Below are 21099 nucleotides of genomic sequence, written 5' to 3'. Positions count from 1 at the left end.
TCCACCAACCGGTGCAAATAGCTGTAGACCAAAGTCTGTTGCGCAACAGGTTCAAAGAGGAATTTTGAACCCCGAGGATGGGGTGACAAGGACTTTTAAAAGTTTCCCACCATATCCCAGAATACAGTTCGTACAGCATCATTGGTACATCACTGACATGTCACAAAAGGGGAGGGGTAGACAGGGGTTGGGACGCAGGTGGCGCTGTGGGTTAAACCACAGAGCCTAGGGCTTGCCAATCAGAAGGTTGGCGGTTCAAATCCCCGTGAAGGGGTGAGCTCCCGTTCCTCGGTCCCTGCTCCTGCCAACCTAGCAGTTCAAAAGCACGTCAAAGTGCAAGTAGATCAATAGGTACCGCTCTGGCGGGAAGGTAAACGGCATTTCTGTGCGCTGCTCTGGCTCGCCAGAAGCGGCTTAGTCCTGCTGGCCACATGACCCGGAAGCTGTACGCCGGCTCCCTCGGTCAGTAAAGCGAGGTGAGTGCCGCAACCCCAGAGTCATTCATGACTGGACCTAATGGTCAGGGGTCCCTTTACCTTTACCTTAGACAGGGGTTACACTAGTTCAACCTTGGCAGACATGTCCAGACAAGTCCTTGGTACAAGATTAGCATAAGCAGACATGGCAGTGCAAGACTCAGGTATAGGATGAGCATAGACAATTATGTCTTAAGTACCCACCACCCAAAAGTACAATAGAACTTCCTTTGCATGTCTGGAGCCAAGAGGCAAGTCTGGTGATGGCATTAGGCTTTCCTTGGCCAACAATCAGTTCAGCAATTGTCACCTCTGGGAACTTCCTGGAGTCCCTTTTCAAGGGGAAAAATAGCTTTGGAATGGAGGAAACTGGCAAAGGAGATGATTTTATAGTATTTTTAAAGCTAGGTAACTTCTCTGAGCTGTCAAGTTGAAAGGATACATTCAGACATAATATTTGTAACATTTAACTTTAAAAATGTGCCCCCCCCGGTAATTTCCGTAACATAAGAGTTCTGCAGGTCCGGTTGTAATCCAAAACAGGTTGTAACCCAAGGTGCGCTTTTGCCAAAGGGGTCTCCAAATAAATAAATAAATAAATAAATTGGTTGTAATCCAAAAAAAGGGACACAGACTTCTGGATTTGACATGGTTGTAATCCAAGACTTTTGCAAACCAAGGTACCACTGTATAGAAATATATATAACAGAATTGTAGAGTTGAAAGGGAGCCAAGGGTCATCTAGCCCAACCCCCAGGTTCCAGGGGGCGCTTGAGTTCCAGGAGCAGTTGACAACCCCCCAAGAAACAGCGGCTCCTGGACCATGGGTGGCTGAGATTTTAAGGCATTAATGGACCCGATCCACCAAGCCCGGTTGTTTCTCTGCCTCCTCCAAGTGGCCAAGGGCTGAGAGAGCACCCCTTTTCCTGCTTTGGGGTACGTGGGGTGTGTGTGGCGGTTCTCTTGGTCTGTGTTACTGACCATGCAAGCACCGCCGAGCTGCAGTTGTTTGAGGAGTGAATGATTCGGAGTCAGGGGGTTCCTTTGAATCCTAGCACTGTAAGTTGCGAGGGACCCCCAAGGGCCATCTAGTCCAGCCCTCTGCAATGCAAGGGACCACAGCTAAAGCATCCCCGACAGAGGGCCACCTGACGTCTGCTTAAAAACCTCAAAAGGTGGACAGTCTACCTTCCCAGGTCAGAGAATCATAGAATGGTAGAGTTGGAAGGGACCCCTAAAGGTTTTCTAGTCCAATCCCCCTTCAATGCGGAAAACGGCCCTTGCATGTGTCAGGCTTAGTGGTTTTTCTGAGCAGGAAGGAAATGAGCTTCTCTGCCTATGGCTGCCATGATTTAATTGCCAACTGCTTTTGCTCTTCTGCAACAGCGATGAGCATGGAGACCCCAGGTACATGCATGTCTTCTGGGCTGCAGTTTCTCCCTTTTTCTTTCTTTCTTTCTTTCTTTCTTTCTTTCTTTCTTTCTTTCTTTCTTTCTATTTATTAATTTTATAATAACACAAAAAAAAACCAAAAAAGAGAGAAGATCATAATCCAAAATTTAACTCATACATCTTAATTGAATTCCCCCTCCTGGTTCCATTATTTTATACTTATTCATGCACATCTATGGAGTCTTATAGGGACACGGGTGGCGCTGTGGGTTAAACCACAGAGCCTAGGGCTGCCGATCAGAAGGTCGGCGGTTCGAATCCCCGTGACGGGGTGAGCTCCCGTTGCTCGGTCCCTGCTCCTGCCAACCTAGCAGTTCGAAAGCACGTCAAAGTGCAAGTAGATAAATAGGTACCGCTCTGGCGGGAAGGTAAACGGCGTTTCTGTGCGCTGCTCTGGTTCGCCAGCAGGTTAGTCCTGCTGGCCACATGACCCGGAAGCTGTACGCTGGCTCCCTCGGCCAGTAAAGCGACATGACCCCCCAACCCCAGAGTCGTCCGCGACTGGACCTATCGGTCAGGGGTCCCTTTACCTTTATGGAGTCTTATATTCTTAACAATCCAATTTTAAAATCTTATTCATGTTGTTACAAGTGACCTTTAGAAGTTCGACTAATGTAGAAACATATACATAAAGCTTGCAATATATGCCTTAAACATTTCCCCCCTTTTTAAAAACACAACAACAATGTCCTTATCTTTCTTGGGTTTCAAGTTGTGTACTACATCCCACATAGTTCATTAGTTTGTTTTGCCAATCTTCTTCTTCCCTCTCTTTCTTCAGCACTGGGCATTGTGTGTGTGCCTCTGTGTGCATGTGTGTGCATGTCCATAAACACATGTGTGCGTTCTAGATACCAGCTCTGCGCTTGAGGTACACCAGTGGTCTCCAAACCTTTTAGGGGGACACCACCCCCTTAGTCCCATGAAGGCGTCCTCAGTGCCCCCTAACCTGTAAAAAGCATCATTCAGAAGAGCAGCTTGAACCCGACCAAGGAAGATAGGAGCACAGCACAATTCGAAACAGTAGTGATGAATTGTACATTCATCTCAAATTAAACGGGTTCGTCTAATTAATTTGACAAAATAATAGAACGGTAGAGTTGGAAGGGACCGAGAGAGCCGTCTAGTCCATGCGTAGGCAAACTAAGGCCCAGGGTCCGGATCCGGCCAAATCGCCTTCTCAATCCAGCCCGCAGACAGTCCAGGAATCAGTGTGTTTTTACATGAGTAGAATGTGTGTTTTTATTTAAAATGCATCTCTGGGTTATTTGTGGGGCCTGCCTGGTGTTTTCACATGAGTAGAATGTGTCCTTTAATTTAAAACGCATCTCTGGGTTATTTGTGGGGCATAGGAATTCGTTCATCCCTCCCCAATGTAGTCCGGCCCCCCACAAGCTCTGAGGGACAGTGGACCGGCCCCCTGCTGAAAAAGTTTGCTGACCCCTGGACTCTAGTCCAGCCCCCTGCAATGCAGGAATATTTCACCCAGTGTGGGGCTCGAATCCACAGCCCTGAGTTTTATGCTCAACTGACTGAGCTGGCCTTGATCCAGTGGCACCAGTTTTTCCAAGCTTGCTAGGCACCTCCAGTGCCTTAGCACCGGGCGCTACCACCGTCATTTGGGAAACACTGATGCAGAGCTGTCAACGTTTCCTTTTTAAAAGGGAAATTCCCTTATTCCCAATAGGATTCCTCGCAAGAAAAGGGAAAAGTTGACAGCTATGCACTGATGTAAATGGTTAAAGTTTCCAGGGGTCAACAGACTTTTTCAGCAGAGTCCACTGTCCCTCAGACCTTGTGGGGGGGCCGGACTATATTTTTTGGGGGGGAAATATGAACGAATTCCTATGCCCCACAAATAACCCAGAGATGCATTTTAAATAAAAGGACACATTCTACTCATGTAAAAACACCAGACAGGCCCCACAAATAACCCAGAGATGCATTTTAAATAAAAAGACACATTCTACTTGTGTAAAAACACGCTGATTCCCGGACCATCCGCGGGCTGGATTTAGAAGGCGATTGGGCCGGATCTGGCCCCCGGGCCTTAGGTTGCCCACCCAAGGGTTAAACGATTAGGGAGAGATTTTAATGACTAGGGACCCTGGATGTTTAGGGCTGGCTTGGGTAGATAGCCAGCATTTGTGCTCCCTGCTGTCCTGACGGGAGAATGATTGGGGGGTAGCTTCTGACCTCAATCAGAGCTTCACGGGACTCCCAAAACCCCCAGGGCACTTATGGGGGCAAACCCCTGCCCTCCTCCTCAGCTCCTGGTGGCTGGCGCAAAGGGAGAGTTGCCCCTGCCATGCTCAGCGGCTCATCGCAAATGTGGGGAGCAAATATGTGATAGACAAGGAGGAGAAGGTGAGAACCTTGCTCCGTCTACATCAGAATGGAGAATAAATTGGGCAAAATGAGTGAAGTTGTGCCAAGACTGTTAATTTGCATAATTCATGTATTTGATTTAATTATTTCATAAAATTTATACGGCGCTCGAAGGGGAAAGCAACACAAAACTCAAAGCCGTTTACAAAAGAAAGGGACAAGACTACAGGAAAAATTGACAGCAATAATTCAAGGTCTTTGAAAGGAAAAAATAAAAATACCGTCTTTTTCGCTCTATAGGACGCACTTTTCCCCTCCAAAAATTAAGGGGAAATGTGTGTGCATCCTATGGAGCGAATGCAGGCTCTTTGGCTTCAGCGATAGCAACGCGAAGCCTCCGAAGTGCAGAGGGAGCACTCCCTCCGCGCTCCTTGGCTTCGCGTTGCTTTCACTGAAGCCTGGAGAGCGAGAGGGGTCAGTGCGCACCAACCCCTCTCACTCTCCAGGCTTCAGGGATAGCTGCCTGAAGCCTTTGGAGCGCAGCGGGAACTTGCGCTGCGCTCCAAAGGCTTCGGGTTCCTTTTGCGGAAGCCGGGAGAGCAAGACTCTCCTGGCTTCAGCAGAGAGGGAGAGCTGCTCAGCACCCCTTCAGCGAAGCGGGAAGAGAAATGGAAGGGGCTCCGCTTCTCCTGCCGCTTCATTGAAGGGGCGCTGAGCAGAGAGGGGGAGAATTATTTTTTTCCTGTTCTCCCCCTCCTATGGTCCGGTGCGTCCTACAGAGCGAAAAATACGGTAGATTAAAAGTCACATCAACATTCTAGACGTCTGGGTAAGCTTTCCTGCACCAGAATGTTTTCAGCAGGTGCCAAATGGAGTCCAGTGAAGGCGCTTGCCTGATATCAATAGGCAGGGAGTTCCAAAGGGCTGGTGCTGCCAGATTTTGCTGTGAAATCTGAATATTTCAACTTCCTTTGTAACTAAAAAGTCGCTGAAAGTCTCTCCAAGCCTCTCCCTGTGTGATCTTGCTACTGGCTATTCTACCTCCAAGCTGTGTGTGGGTTTGCTGTGGTTTTCCAACTGGAGCAAGGCATGGTTTTTTGGGGGGGGGGTGTGCGTTGTACTGTTCACTTTGGGAAATCCAGGTATCTGGGCAAAGCTTTCCGTTCTTGTAATTTTGTTTTTTTGAACCACGTGGCTTGTGTCCTTTCAGAGATAAAGCTAAAGGGAAAGAGAAAAAACACCGTCATTTGTTCAGGTATTGCAACTTTCCCCTTTCAGCTCCCGACTCAAGTTTCTAGTCCCTGGTTTGCAGTGCTACAGTTTGCTGGCTTTTCAACCACATCTCTGAATAACCTGGGGATATCCTTTTCAGGATGAGGAGTGGGGAGAAAACCCTCGCTGGAAAGTATTATGGGTTGTTAAGAAAAGCCAGCAAGTGGCAAAGGTTGGCAGAGGATGGGGCAGTCTCCCCCAGCCACCCCTTGCCATGCCTGGATATGTTCCTTGGGAAGACCTGGGTTCAAATCACCACTCAACTTGCCTACCTTACTGGGTTGTTAAGGGGATAAAATGGATATTTTTGTGTGTGTGGAACAATGCATGTCCTTTGATCTCATTGGACAAAGAGCAGGATTTCTTGTTCTTTTAAGTAATAGAAAAGATTGTGTGTGTTTGGTTGATTTTCTTAGTACTTATGCACAATCCCTCACATTTTCCTTGTGTTTAATTTGGCACCCTGCGCGACCGTCCACTCATCTCAGCAAAGGAAAAGACAAATCAAACAAGTAGGTGCCGTGATCGCTGCAGTTTCTCTTCCTATCTAACATTTCTCTCTCTGTCCCTGTGATGCCTTATTCCTTCGGAAGTAGCCGGCTTTCTGACAGAAACTTTCTCTCCTATGAAGGAAGGTTACAGCATTTGGGACTTTTTAGTTTAGAGAAAAGGCGAGGAAGAGGCAGAAGACAGGAGTTTATAAAATTAAGCTTTTTCTCTCTCTCTCTCCCAATGCTACATCCAGTAAAGCTGGAAATTTGGAAGATTCAGGATTAATAATAATAATAATTTATTATTTGTACCCCGCCCATCTGGCTGAGTTTCCCCAGCCACTCTGGGTGGCTTCCAACAAAGATTAAAAATACATTAAAATGTCACACATTAAAAACTTCCCTGAACAGGGCTGCCTTCAGATGTCTTCTAAATGTCAGGTAGTTGTTCTTCTCTTTGTCATCTGGTGGGAGGGCGTTCCACAGGGTGGGCGCCACTACCAAGAAGGCCCTCTGCCTGGTTCCCTGTAACTTGGCTTCTCGCAGTGAGGGAACCGCCAAAAGGCCCTCAGAGCTGGACCTCAGTGTCCGGGCAGAACGATGGGGGTGGAGACGCTCCTTCAGGTATACTGGGCCGAGGCCATTTAGGGCTTGAAAGGTCAGCACCAACACTTTGATTTGTGCTCAGAAACGTACTTCAAAGGACTTCATCACGCAGTGCATAGTGGAACTATGGAACTCACTGCCACAGGAGCCAGCTCACAGTCTAGATGGCTTTGAAAGAGGATTGAACAAATTAATGGAGGAAGAGAGGGCTATTGATGGCTACTAGCCAGGATGGCTATGCTCTGCCCGTAATACGAAACCAGCAACCAGGATCCAATCACAAAAGCCTTCTTCCCTTCTGGGGTTTCCAGAATCAACTGTCTTCAGCTGTGGAAGCAGAACATAGTCATTGACAGCCCTCTTTTCCTTCACAGATCTGCCTAATCCTCTTTTAAAGCCATTCAAGTTGCTGGCCACCACTGTGGCAGTGAGTTCCCCAGTCCGACCCTGTGCTGCGTGAAAGAGCCCTTTTCTAAAATCTGCCTCGGTTCCACCAACATTTGGCTTCCTTCGATGACCACGAATTCTAGTGTTACCAGAGAGAGAGAGAGACCATCTTCCCTGTACCAACTATCTGAGTGCCGTGCTTAATTTCATAAACTTTTGCCACGCTGCCTTGAACTCGCCAACAAGCCTCTTTCCGCCAGAGCAACCTGGGTCCTTCTGTACGCCAAGCAGGCACTCTGTCCCCTGAGCTATGGGCTCTTTCCCAAGCGCCGGGAGCGCACCCAGCCGCAGGTCTCTGAGCCAACTCCTTGTCCCCTTGACTGTACGCCTTTTCGGCATTCATCCTCTCGTCTCTGCCGCACACCTTCTCCGCTATTATAAAGGCAGATAAAGCCTGAATAATTCATCCGCAGGCCGTAATCGGATCCTGGACGAGTCCATCTGGAATTGCAGGAGAAAGAGGCACTCAGGGGCTCTTTCTTTCCCCTACACCCCAGAAAACGTGAGCCCAGGAAAGGGAAGAGAGCCCAAGGCCTAGCCAAGGGACCAAATCACTGAAGCTGCCATTGGGGCAGCATCTAGAGTGGGCACCCCGACCAACCTCTCCAGTGGCACCTCGTATGGCGGCCGCTCCGAGCGTCCCGTTCTGTCTCGGATGTTCTCATCCAATATTCACGAAGGCGACGGTGTCAGTTCACCGCCAGAGCCGCTAGCTGAGCATCAGCGCCACTCTGCTCCCCTCGCCGGAGGAAAATGGGGGGCAGCGGGGCCTGGGTTTGAGGCCGCTCGAGGGGCCGGGGAAAGGGTGGGAGCGGACGGCGGGTTCCCCCACCCTGGGACGAGCTGCCCTGCTCTCTCTCTCTCACTCCCCCCACCCCAAGCCCCCTGTCCTCTGCTGGGATGGTAGTCGCGAGACACAGGTAGAGTCTGTCTTACCTGGCACACAGGTAGGTGATTGGTTTGTTTACCTCCGGAAGCTTTTGTTGGGGGGGCAGGTAATGAATGCAAGGTGCCACCCCATAACAGGGTGATGGGCAAGATTAGCGCGTCTGGGTGGGTGAACGGGAGCACTGCATTTTTTATTATTCAGCGTCTGGACATCAGAAACATGCAAGAGGAACGTGCTAAAGAGGACTAGTTTCTTGGGAGTGCTTTTAATACCAGCAAATCGCTGATCTTGACCCAGAAAACCAGAACTCAAACCTAGCGGGAAAAGTGTCCATCGCTGGAGGCGTCGTATATTTGCTGGGGTGTTGACCTTGAGTGTTTGTGCTTGTGTGTGTGTGAACAAAGGACTCAGCTGTTCATGGGGACACATGGTACAGTCTTCTCGGGTGACTATACCACATATTGAACACATTCGATGCCCAGTCTCCCTACCTGCTGTTGTCAGGGAAAGAAGCGATGTGCAAGCAGTGATGGATTTTTAAAGTGGGTTAGACAAATTCATGGGGACGCAGGTGGCGCTGTGGGTTAAACCACAGAGCCTAGGGCTTGCCGATCAGAAGGTCGGCGGTTCGAATCCCCGCGTCGGGGTGAGCTCCCGTTGCTCGGTCCCTGCTCCTGCCAACCTAGCAGTTCGAAAGCACGTCAAAGTGCAAGTAGATAAATAGGTACCACTCCAGCGGGAAGGTAAACGGCGTTTCTGTGTGCTGCTCTGGTTTTGCCAGAAGCGGCTTAGTCATGCTGGCCACATGACCTGGGAAAACTGTCTGTGGACAAACGCTGGCTCCCTCGGCCAGTAAAGCGAGATGAGCGCCGCAACCCCAGAGTCGTTCGCGGCTGGACTTAACTGTCAGGGGTCCTTTACCTTTACATTTCATGGAGGAGGGATGGGTTTTCAGAAGGCGCCTGTGTGTGAATTTGTTTCATGTGTGGAGAACCGTGCACAGTGACCAACGCGCAGTCTTTGCAGTGCTATTCCGATGGCATGAGTATCATGAAGACAGGTAGATTCTTATCTCCTACAGCCTTCATCCGCCTGTACAGCCGTTGTAACATACCGCTTGTGATCATCTGCCTGTTCTGCCCTTGAGGGCTATCTGTGGCCACTAGCCACAATGGCAATGCTGTCCCTCCACAGCCGGAGGCTGTGAGCCCAGGAGAACCATCCTGGCCTTAAAGGAAGAGGGTTCTATAGAAGGGAGATGCTCTATGGCCCTTCCACAGGAGCAGATCTGGAATTTAGCCTGGACAGTTTGGGACCTTCCAAAATTCCCCTCCTCTCTATTTGCCTCTGGAATAACCGGACCCTCCATTCTAGAATCCTTATTTCATGACACCCTCCCTCTCTCCTCCCTCTCTCCCCCCTCATCCTGGCAAATGATCCCCCACACCACTTCTCTGATTTAAAAGGAATGTTAATTATTCATCCGTTAATTAGCTTTTCATTATGCGCCAGCCGGGTGCCTGTAAGCAGGTCTCGTGTTTCAGATTCCGGACATTTATTTATTTATGTAAAAAGAAATCCAGGGCTGTAGGGGCCGGGCTGCACAAAATCATCTCTTCCCCTTCCCCTTAGAAAATGCAAAATAAATAGCAAAAACAAAAGCGCCAAACTTAATCCATTCCGGAAGTCCGTTTGACTTTCGAAATGTTCGGAAACCAAGGCGCAGCTTCTGATTGGTGCAGGCGCCCCAGAAACAATAGCCAACAACCGCATCAGGGGTTCGGCTTCTGAAAAACATTCGAAAACAGGAACACTTACTTCCGGGTTTTCGGTGTTTGGGAACCAAAGCGTTTGAGTCCCAAGGTGTTTGAGAACCAAGGTACCACTGTATATGGTTTTATTCACACACATGTGCAACCTGAGCATAGGATGGAGGGGCTCACAGAATTGACACCCCAGAAGATCTGTCTTCTCCATTAGCCACAGCTTTGGACCCAGCACAGAGCAAGCAGGTCTCTGTGCCTTCAGCTTCCAGTTTTTTTTTTTTTCTCAATACATTTTTATTCAAATTTTTGTAAATAAACAGATTCTTATAAATGTAAGGTACACAAATAAACATGCTAATAAATCTTACAATATATGTACATATCTTTCATTTACATAGTTTATTATATCCCTTCCCTAAACAAACAAACAAAAAACCTTTGGACTCCCCTCTACCCTTTTGGTAAGTATCAAATAAAAATTCTATAATCATGTACTTTGTTTTTAAATTTATATATTAGCTGCTGTTAGCGTTACTCCATCCCCGCTAATATCATCTACAAATTATTTCCAATATATTTCCAATATTTGTTCCAGTTTTTATGAAATTCCTGTTCATCTTGATCTCGTATTCTTGCTGTTATCCTGGCAAGCTCTGCATAATTTACCATTTTAAGCTGCCATTCATTTATATTAGGTATAACTTCCGTTTTCCAGTTTTGAGCCAACATAATTCTTGCGGCTGTAGTGGCATAGAGAAATATTATCTTATCTTCTTTTTTGATTTCTTTACCCAGAATTCCTAACAAAAAGGCTTCGGGTCTTTTGGGAAATGTATATTTAAGAATTTTTTTAAGCTCATTATATATTAGTTCCCAAAAACCTTTCACTTTATTGCATGACCACCATAGATGATAGAGATCGCCCTCCGCCTCACCACATTTCCAACAACTTTTGTTCTTTAATCTATACATTTTGGCCAATTTCACCGGTGTATGGTACCACCTATATATCAGTTTTTAGCTCACACCCCAAAACTCTGGCTCTTCTTTTTTGAATGTTTGAAGTTTTATTCTGTTTTTAATGTTCTATTGAAAGCCGCCCAGAGTGGCTGGGGAAACCCAGCCAGATGGGCAGGGTAGAATTATTATGATTATTATTATTATTATTATTATTATTATTATTATTATTAACAACCAACCATGAGTCTGGCACTCCTGCAACTTAGCTTGTTCTTTTGGGAGCTGATGTGGGCACTTACAGGGCTTCTGAGGGTCTTGTCTTACAAAGAAACTTGTTTGACATGTTCAGCAATCATACCTTGGGTTAAAGTCGCTTCAGGTTGAGCGTTTTCAGGTTGCGCTCCACGGTGACCTGAAAATAACAGAATGTGTTACTTCTGGGTTTCGCCGCTCGCACAGATGCTCAAAATGGCGTCACGCACATGCGCAGACGCAGGGTGCGTTCTGCTCTGGATGTGAATGGGGCTCCAGAACGGATCCTGATCGCATCCAGAGGTACCACTGTATTGTAGAGGACCCTGAGGAGAATCTAGTCCATGGGTAGGCAAAATCCAGCCCACGGATGAACTGGGAATCAGCGTGTTTTTACCTGAGTCGAATGTGTGCTTTTATTTAAAATGCATCTCTGGGTTATTTGTGGGACATAGGAATTCGTTCTTTTCCCCCTATCAAAATATAGTCCGGCCCCCCACAAGTTCTGAGGGACAGTGGACCAGCCCCCTGCTGAAAAAGTTTGCTGAACCCTGATTTCTAGTCCAACCCCCTGCAATGCAGGAATATGCATCTGTCCCATACAAGGATCGAACCTGCAACCTTGGTGTTATCAGCACCACGCTCTAAGCAACTGAGCAAAATGGTCAAAGGCCTGGAAACGATGCCTTATGAGGAACGGCTAAGGGAGCTGGGCATGTTTAGCCTGGAGAAGAGGAGGTTAAGGGGTGATATGATAGCCATGTTCAAATATAGAAAAGGATGTCACATAGAGGAGGGAGAAAGGTTGTTTTCTGCTGCTCCAGAGAAGCGGACACGGAGCAATGGATCCAAACTGCAGGAAAGAAGATTCCACCTAAACATTAGGAAGAACTTCCTGACAGTAAGAGCTGTTTGACAGTGGAATTTGCTGCCAAGGAGTGTGGTGGAGTCTCCTTCTTTGGAGGTCTTTAAGCAGAGGCTTGACAACCATATGTCAGGAGTGCTCTGATGGTGTTTCCTGCTTGGCAGGGGGTTGGACTCGATGGCCCTTGTGGTCTCTTCCAACTCTATCATTCTATGATTCTATGAGCTATCCAGAAATCAGGTCCTCCTTAAAATTCCAATGCTCAGTGAGTACAGGACTCCAACGATTAGACTCAAGGCATCATCCGATTTGACCCCGCACCCAAGCCACAGCACCATTCTCTAAGGCAGGCTTCTCCAACCTGGTGGCCTCCAGGTGTTTCAAACTACAACTCCGACCAGCAGGCAGGTGGGACTTGTAGTATAATCTGAAACACATGCAGGCCCCCATGTTTGGGGAAGCCTGAGCTAAGGGCGGAGACTCCAGGATATACCGTCTTTTCCCCTCTATAAGACGCACCAGACCATAAGACGCATCTAGTTTTTGGAGGAGGACAACTAGGAAAAAAATACTCTGAATCTCAGAAGCCAGAACAGCAAGAGGGATCGCACGCTTGCTGTTCTGGCTTCTGGGATAGCTGCACAGCCTGCATTCGCTCCATAAGACGCACACACATTTCCCCTTACTTTTTAGGAGGGGAAAAGTGAGTCTTATAGAGCATAAAAGTACGGTATCTTACAGGAGGAGGATGAAGCAGGAGTGGAAATAAATGTCCAAAGGCCAAGAAGAGTCATATACTAATGGGAATTTGAGTAATTACATTGGATCTGAAACTCTGGGTATGGACAGGACTGACGTGTGAAATCATTACAGGAAAGCAATTCTTGCAGGAAGCCTTAGGGGACCTCCGCTCAATATCTTGCCATGCCGCTTGGATAAACACAACTGTCAAATCCTTTCATCGTTTCCACATTCAACTCTCCCCAGCCTTCATCCCCAAACACAGTCTCAGCATCTTGTCCCTTATCCACTGTCCAGGTCACTATGATCAACTGGAGAAGGCCTCAGATTCGTTTAGTATCTGCACAAACGAAGGCATTCAATTTAGCGGACACCTTCATTTTTGCTCTTTTGCCTCCTGCTGGGAAAGTATGTTTGGCCAAGTACTTTTTTATAGAGAGAGAGAAGTCACTGGATTCAGCGCTGGTCATTTGTTCAGCTGTGTTAACAAGAAGCCCCAAATTCTGGGATCCTGTGCAATCATTTTGCAATGTTTTGCAGAGCCTCCAAAACGGTGCGGCTGATCTGACCATCCAAACTGCAGCAGCACTTGGCCACAGGTTTGGAGTAAACTGGACAGTGTTGGATTGGGGGTGATTAGTATTGCCCCATGCTGGTTAGGTCAGCCAGACAGTTCTGAGGGGCCCTACCAAACTCGGGGTTTGCCCTGCAATTCAGTTGCAAAGCATTTGCAAAACTTTGGCACATGTTTGGAGCAAATCAGGCAATGTTGGATTTGGGGGTGTGATATCCAGGAACCCCAGTTTGATAATTGCTTAGTTTTGGGGGCACTACAAAACATGGGTTTGCTCTGCAAAACTTTGGCACAGGTTTCGAGTGAATCGGACGGTGCAGGATTTTGGGGTGATGCCTAGGAACCCGGGTTTGATGTATCAATTACTCCATCTCGGACGTGCAGCAAAATGCAGGGTTTGTGCTGCAAACCGATTGCAAAACTTTGAAGGTGACCCCAACTTAGGGGGTTCATAACTAGCACTGCTCGTTTGTTCTGCATTTTAAAAAATGTTCTGATTATTTTATTGCATCCCACCATGAGATAGATAGATAGATGATAGATGATAGATGATAGATGATAGATGATAGATGATAGATGATAGATGATAGATGATAGATAGATAGATAGATAGATAGATAGATAGATAAATGATAGATGATAGATAGATAGATAGATAGATAGATAGAGATAGATAGATGATAGATGATAGATAGATGATAGATAGATAGATAGATGATAGATAGATAGATAGATAGATAGATAGATAGATAGATAGATAGATAGATATAGATGGTAGATAGCTAGATGGATAGATGATAGATAGATAGATAGATAGATAGATAGATAGATGGATAGATAGATAGATAGATAGATAGATGATAGATAGATAGATAGATAGATAGATAGATAGATAGATAGATAGATAGAGATAGATAGATGATAGATAGATAGATGATAGATAGATGAGTTGGCAGTTTATAAGTGCTCAAATAAATAAATAAATCTCCCTATATTCTCTCTCTCATTTTCATTACTCTTTCTTCCCTCTGTTTGGCTCTCCCCACTGTCAAAGTTCAGATTGTATGCTCCTAGGGGCAAAGACCTGTTGTGTATGTATGTATGTATGTATGTATGTATTTGGGGGTTCCCACTGTAAAGTGGGGCAACGACACTGACACTCTGCCTACTCTTCTTACAGAGCTGGGAAAGGCGTCTTTTCAGCCATGAAGCTGGGCAAAGCACGTGGTCAAAAAGATGACCACCACAGGAAGCAAGGTAACCCTTTGCACCCTCACCTCCTGGTCTTCTGGGCGGCAGGGAATTGTGACCACTGAGGCCTTTTGCAGTGCATGTCTGGGGGGTCCAGGTCCAGTTCGAGGAGAAAAGTATATTGCCGATATTAATATAGTGCAGCTTGAAGAAATTGGATGCATAAAAACTGACTCCTTGTGGGATGAAAATATTGTCCAGACCCATAAATATGATTCAAGCTTTACTGACAAGAACGTCTCCAAAACAGGTATAAAAACAATCAATGATGCAACCAAACAGTTCCATAAGATATATGGTTATCAAAGCTCAGCATCTTCTTCTTAGAAATATAATATAACTCTAAACAGGTACGGTAAGGTAAAGGTAAAAAAAAAAACCCTGGACAGTTAAGTCCAGTGAAGAATCAAAGGTCTCTCTCTCTCTCTCCTTAGAATCCATTAGCCTGCATTTCATTAGCCTGAGGCTGTTTCTTCTGGAAGACAATCATTAGCACATCTTTCTCTCATTTATCCTGGGAACAAAAGACCCAAAGTCAACTCCCTTCAAAACGGAGATTTGCAACTGAATACCTTAATCATATGTTCTAAGGTTAAACATCCATGTGAAAGAACAGGGAACATCAACAGTTAATTATTCACCCAGCTAGAAGCTTAGAGAGCTCTTTCTAGCTTTAGTACACCACAACAGAAGTTTTCAGTGTTAAACCCTTTCAGCAATATACATACAGGCATTCCAGCATGCAATTAAACAATCACACTTAACAAAATATCCCTTGAATTCTTTGCATCTATGGATGCAGCCTCCCAGAAACAGCTATTGGATGAATGGAATGGCAGAGAAGTCCATGTCTCCCTGCCTTTTATACTTCACAGATCCCAGGAGGAGCCACTGATAGCTCAGATTAAGAGGTTTAATTATGAATTTGCGTCTCTCTCCATGGCAGATGAACCGGCGGTCCTGGAAGCCGAAGACCTGGACCGGAAGGCGATGCGGCTGGGAGGCGGGCTGGACCCAGACACCATCTCCCTGGCATCGGTCACAGCCGTCACCACCAATGTATCCAACAAGAGGTGAGCAGGCTTGCAAGGCAAGCTGAGGGATAGAGTCCAAAGCTTGTCGTCAATTGTCCTTTACTCAGATTAGGCTTATTAACATGGATGGATCCAAGTTAGGTATCATAGAATTGTAGTGTTGGAAGGGAGCCCCAGAGGCATCTAGTCCAACCTCCTGCATTGCAGGAATCTCAGCTAAAGCATCCATGGCAGATGGTCACCCAACCTTTGCTTAAAAACCTCCAAGGAAGGAGAGTCCACCACCTCTTGTGGCAGTCTGTTCCACGGTTGAACAGCTCTTAACGTCAGAAAGTTCTTCCTCAAAGGATCCAGAAACAATGGAAATGTTTAAATGGTTATTTATGTAGACAAGGATTAGGTGTAAGGTCTTGGTTGTGTTTAGAATAGATTTATGAAAGACTTAGAAAACTTATTGATTAGAATATTTGTATGAGATTGTATGGGGAAAATACAGAATAACAGAAACAAGTTTGCTTAAAATGTATATAGGGAGTACAGTGTAAGCGATGGAAGTCAATCAATGAAATTTTATTATTGAGATATTTGTAGAATAAATTTGGAAGAAATTCTTCCTATTTTTCTTCTTCCAATTTTTCTTCTTATTTTTTCTTTTCTTCCTTTTTTCCTTTTTTGTTCTTTTTTATATATGTGTGCTTATCCGAAAAATATATGTATATATGTATTTGTATGTATTTTGCTTGTATTTTGTAATAATTATGTTAAATAATAAGAATAAGAATAAGAATAATGTTCTTCCTGATGTTTAGTGGGAATCTCCTTTCTTGTAACTTGAAGCCATGGGTTCGAGTCCTACACTCCAAAGCAGGAGAAAACAAGCTTGCTCCAGGAGAAGTATGATGTGCATCACTAGGGGCAAAAGATCTTCTCTTTTCCAGAACCTGCTAAGCAGGGCACAATTCATATATGGAATTCTGATGTCGAGGGGAAAGCTGTCCGTTCTCAACTTCCATCTGGCAAACATAGTCCTGACCTAACTTCTAGGGCTCTTGTGCAGCTTACTGAGATAGTGTTTGTGAACTGTGCTGAGCACTTTTCTGACTGTGATTGTTCCCTTTTCCAGATCCAAGCCAGATATTAAAATGGAGCCCAGCGCTGGGAGGCCTATGGACTACCAGGTAAGCTGTTTACCGTCTCCCTTTCATGGGGAACCATCCCTGGTGTACCCTCTGCCTTAACAACACACACACACACACACACACACACACACACACACACGTATCTGAAGAAGTGTGCATGCACACAAAAGCTTATACCCAGAACAAACAAATACTTGGTCTCTAATGTGCTACCGGACTTTTTATTTCTTTATTTTTTAATTTTGACACACACATATTGTTTGGTGAAGAAGTAAAAGTAGTATTTACTTACATAATCTGGGTCTTGAAGCAGCAATTACAGTAGCTAAATGATGGCAGGTTTATAACTAAGTTCTAAAAGTAAAAAATAGGCAGTGCTGTATAGGGAAGCCTTTTATTGTGCAGTGTTTTATTATGTGTGTGTGTATATATATATGTGTGTGTATATATATATGTGTGTGTGTATATATATATATGTGTGTATATATATATATGTGTGTGTGTGTGTGTGTGTGTGTGTATATATATATATATATATATATATATATATATATATATATAATAGAGTGGCTGGGACAACCCAGTCAGATGGGCAGAGTACACATATCATTACAAATTTTTATTTCGTCTTCTTCTTCATCTTCGTTCAAAAATGGTGTCTGAACTGCAGAGCTCAGACACGCCTGTGTGGTCAGCTTGGAAACATGATGAAGAAAGAAGAGGCTGACCAGGCAGGAAGGAAGTATGTAGTGTTACAGCTTCCTGCCAAAGCAGACAAAGAAAATGATGTCACGGAGTTCTCTCTAGCAAATTTGTCGGGAAAGCTCTCTGAGCCTCAGCCCCTTCGTGAGCCCATCTGGCAATACATGAATTGCTGGTTTGGCTGCAATAATGCCCCACAGCTCCCTTTAGGGACAAGAGAGAGGAGAGGGAATAAAGGAAGATGGCGCCAAACCCTGAGTGGCCCAGGTCAGGGCTAACCACCTCTTCTCCGACTAGGTCAGCGTCACGGTCATTGAGGCACGGCAGCTGGTGGGGCTCAACATGGACCCTGTGGTCTGCGTGGAGGTGGGGGACGAGAAGAAATACACGTCCATGAAAGAATCGACCAACTGCCCCTACTACAATGAGGTGAGGTCTCTGACTGGGGCTGTGTGGATAAGCCCTGTGTCTCCTTTGCAAGAGGCTGGGCTGGGCTGGACTGATCCATCCCTCCTGTGCGTAATGACAATTTTAATTTAAGTTAAAAACTCTGCAAAAGGAATGTTTCAGTGCAGCAATGCAGCAAAGGACCCAAACCCAGTGCTGTGGGTTGCTGAGTGCATCACCAGTTGCAGAGTGCTCTTATCCCCAAATGCTGACATATGAATGTCTTGCTAAGAAAAAAAATGATTTTAAAAACCCACCACTTTTTCAAAATTCAAGAATCCCCACCCCCTTCATATTTTGAGGGAATTGTAGACTTTCACCATTATTCTTTCTCAGCCTTGGGTCCCCAGATGTTCTAGAACTACAACTCCCATCATCCCTGACCACTGGTCATGCTGGCTAGGAATGGTGGGAGTTGTAGTCCAACAACATCTGGGGACCCAGGGTAGAGAAAGGCTGTTGCGTGGCGAGTTCCCGCCTCGCCCCAGTGGAAATAAAGGCACATGGCACAGATATTTAAGGTTAATGGGCTAAATATGGCCACAACTTTATTGGTTACAGGTGATGAGCGGTATTGGCTTAGGCATTGGTCCTAACCGACTATCCAGCTTCAGCCTGTTCACTTGAAGTCTGGGAAGGGTTAACCACCAGTAGGGGGAGTCCTGCTGATGCACATCAACTAGGAACCCCCCCAGGGTCACCGATTGGGGGCATGCCTTAGGCCCTCACCTCCTCAGGCTTTGGACAGGGCCACGCCCCCCAGAATCCTTTATCGGACTACCCTTCAATATGTGGGGCAGGTGATGGCGCTTCCTCCCCTCTTCCATCTACAGAGCAATACCAATGCCTAACCGCCAATACCAAGGAAGTTGTGACGATTTGCTATGAGGTAGGAAAAAACCAAGTGGCTGGTGCCAATTTGCCAAGTGGAAAAATTCCTACCAGGCCCCTCAATGGCGACCACAAAGAGGGAGATCCCAGGCAGCCCCTGCGTTAAATGGAGCAGGCCACGCCCCCCCAGGCCAGCCAATTGGCTGGCCAGGGGATGATGCGATCGGGATTCCCTCAGTCGCATGGAGGCTGAGAGCCAGCCCCCACGCGCATGGTGGGAGGGTGAAGCCTGCAACCCCACCTCCTTCTACGTCGGAAGTGGCTTTCTAGAATGATAAACATTGGGTTTTGTTTTTTAAATCATGTTCTTTCTTGCCATGGCTAATCCTTCACACCCCTTTTCTCTCTCCTTCCTCCCTGCTCCCAGTATTTTGTCTTCGACTTCCACGTTCCCCCAGATGTCATGTTCGACAAAATCGTCAAGATATCGGTGAGCAAGACTCTCTGCCTGTTCCTCTGTCTCCATTGGAGAATTCTTGTAAACTGGCCAGTTTTGAGATGAACAGCTTAGGAGAAGGCAACCTGGAGAGCTGGAACAGATGCAGATGAAGAAATTGGGTGCCATTTAAGAGAAATACCTGATGCTCCAAACCAGCGTGTGAATCAAGTCTAGGGCACATGAGGCTAGAGATCTATGCCCCAAGAAATGGGTTCAAACACCGTTTTATCTAACACACATATTTTTGCAAGCAATTTCCTCTGCAGCATGGCATTCCTGTATGTTTCTTCCACTGATATAGCATCATGCGTGCTTCTCTCCAATGTGTGCATTTCTGTTCTACATGGTTTTGGTCGAGTACTGCTGTCGCAAAATGCAGAGAACTGTGAATCTCAAAGGGCTGTACACTGGCTCTGTGTATGAGATTTCATGGGACCATCTGGGTTCCTGCTGGAACTTGTGCAAGCATCCTTAGCCTCTCAGAATGCACATGTTGAGCAGTCTTTGCCCAGCAAGCAAGGCAGAGAGCTTAAAACATCTTTTGTGCTTAGGTTAGGTAAAGGTAAAGGGACCCCTGACCATTAGGTCCAGTCGCGGATGACTCTGGGGTTGTGCCGCTCATCTGGCTTTACTGGCCAAGGGAGCTGGTGTATAGCTTCCAGGTCATGTGGCCAGCAGGATTAAGCCGCTTCTGGCGAACCAGAGCAGCACACAGAAACACCGTTTACCTTCCCGCCGGAGTGGTACCTATTTATCTACTTGCACTTTGACGTGCTTTCGAACTGCTAGGTTGGCAGGAGCTGGGACCGAGCAACGGGAGCTCACCCCGTCATGGGGATTCAAACCACCGACCTTCTGATCGGCAAGTCCTAGGCTCTGTGGTTTAACCCACAGCGCCACCCGCGTCCCATCTGCTTAGGTTACCTGGCACAAAAAGAGTTTTTAAGCTCCCAGCATTGCTTGCTGGGAGTATGGGGAATTTTCTCTCTCTCTGCCTCACCCACTAAGGCAGCAGTTCTCATCCCTAGCTAGTGCTCAGGGATGATGGGAGTTGTAGTCCAACAACATCTGGGGACCCACAGGTTGAAAACCACTGCACAAAGGTTTGGATATATGCAATTTTTGGGTGTACATGTAATCTTCGCACCAAACCTGCATGTAAGATATACCGTATTGGCCTGAATATAATTTTCCCCCAAATTCCAACTGTGAAAAGTTAAAGTGTGGCTTATATTCATGACCTTATGGTATGCAGCCAGGAGCGCTGGGCAAACAGCTGTAGGAGCATGGCAAAGTGGAGCCTGCCCAGTGTATAGACCCCCACACTCTCCCCCAAGGCCGGGAAGGGAGAGAGCGAGGAAGGGGAAAGGCCACTGGCAACACAGCACAGCTCCTCCCCTTGCACCCAGGATGCAGCCAGGAGCAGCGAGGAAGGGAGCGGCTTATATTTGGGTTTTTTCTTTTCTTTTCCCCCTGCCCCCTCCAATTTTAAAGGTGCGGCCTATATTCGGGTGCGGCTTATATTCAGGCCAATACGGTACTGCATTGGGTATGGCTTGTGGGATTCAACTTTTCTTGGTGGGTAACTTACCGTAATTTTTGCTCCATAAGACGCACCTGACCATAAGATGCACCTAGTTTTTAGAGGGGGGAAACCCCGTTTTTGGGGGGATCAGCTCACAGTTGTGCAGCATCTTTTGCAAAGGGGAAAAGCCCCCCCCCTTTTTTTGAGGATCAGCTCAAAGTTGCTGAGCTTACTTTACAAAAGGGAAAAACCCTGTTTTTATGGGGTTCAACTCACAGTTCTGCAGCTTTGTTAGGGAAGGAAAGGGAGCCCTTTCTACAGTTTCCAGACAGATAATCTAATCAGCCAGTCCCATGTCACTGGGGAAACAAACAGCCTCCGTCTGCAGAACATTCAGCAATGGAGGCCTGGGCAAGAGCCAGCGATCGACCACACATTCGCTCCATAAGACGCACAGACATTTCCCCTTAATTTTTAGGAGGGAAAAAGCACATCTTATGGAGCGAAAAATACAGTAATACCCACTGTTTAGAAACAGAATTCATGCAGCAT

The 21099-nt window shown here is 46.4% G+C and overlaps 1 protein-coding gene across 1 annotated transcript in view; it reads left to right on the top strand.

The window, feature by feature from the left end:
• Positions 1-21099, top strand: part of OTOF (otoferlin) — a 199326-nt gene that overhangs the window by 99146 nt on the left and 79081 nt on the right. The window contains exons 6-10 of the mRNA XM_053383844.1: positions 14300-14376; positions 15317-15443; positions 16528-16582; positions 17543-17674; positions 18951-19013. Coding sequence (XP_053239819.1) covers positions 14300-14376; positions 15317-15443; positions 16528-16582; positions 17543-17674; positions 18951-19013 — 454 coding nt within the window. The remainder of the gene's footprint in view (positions 1-14299; positions 14377-15316; positions 15444-16527; positions 16583-17542; positions 17675-18950; positions 19014-21099) is intronic.

This window comes from Podarcis raffonei, chromosome 3, assembly GCF_027172205.1.
Source record: "Podarcis raffonei isolate rPodRaf1 chromosome 3, rPodRaf1.pri, whole genome shotgun sequence".
In the NCBI taxonomy this organism is placed as follows: Eukaryota; Metazoa; Chordata; class Lepidosauria; order Squamata; family Lacertidae; genus Podarcis; species Podarcis raffonei.
This window is presented reverse-complemented; position numbering and strand designations above follow the sequence as displayed.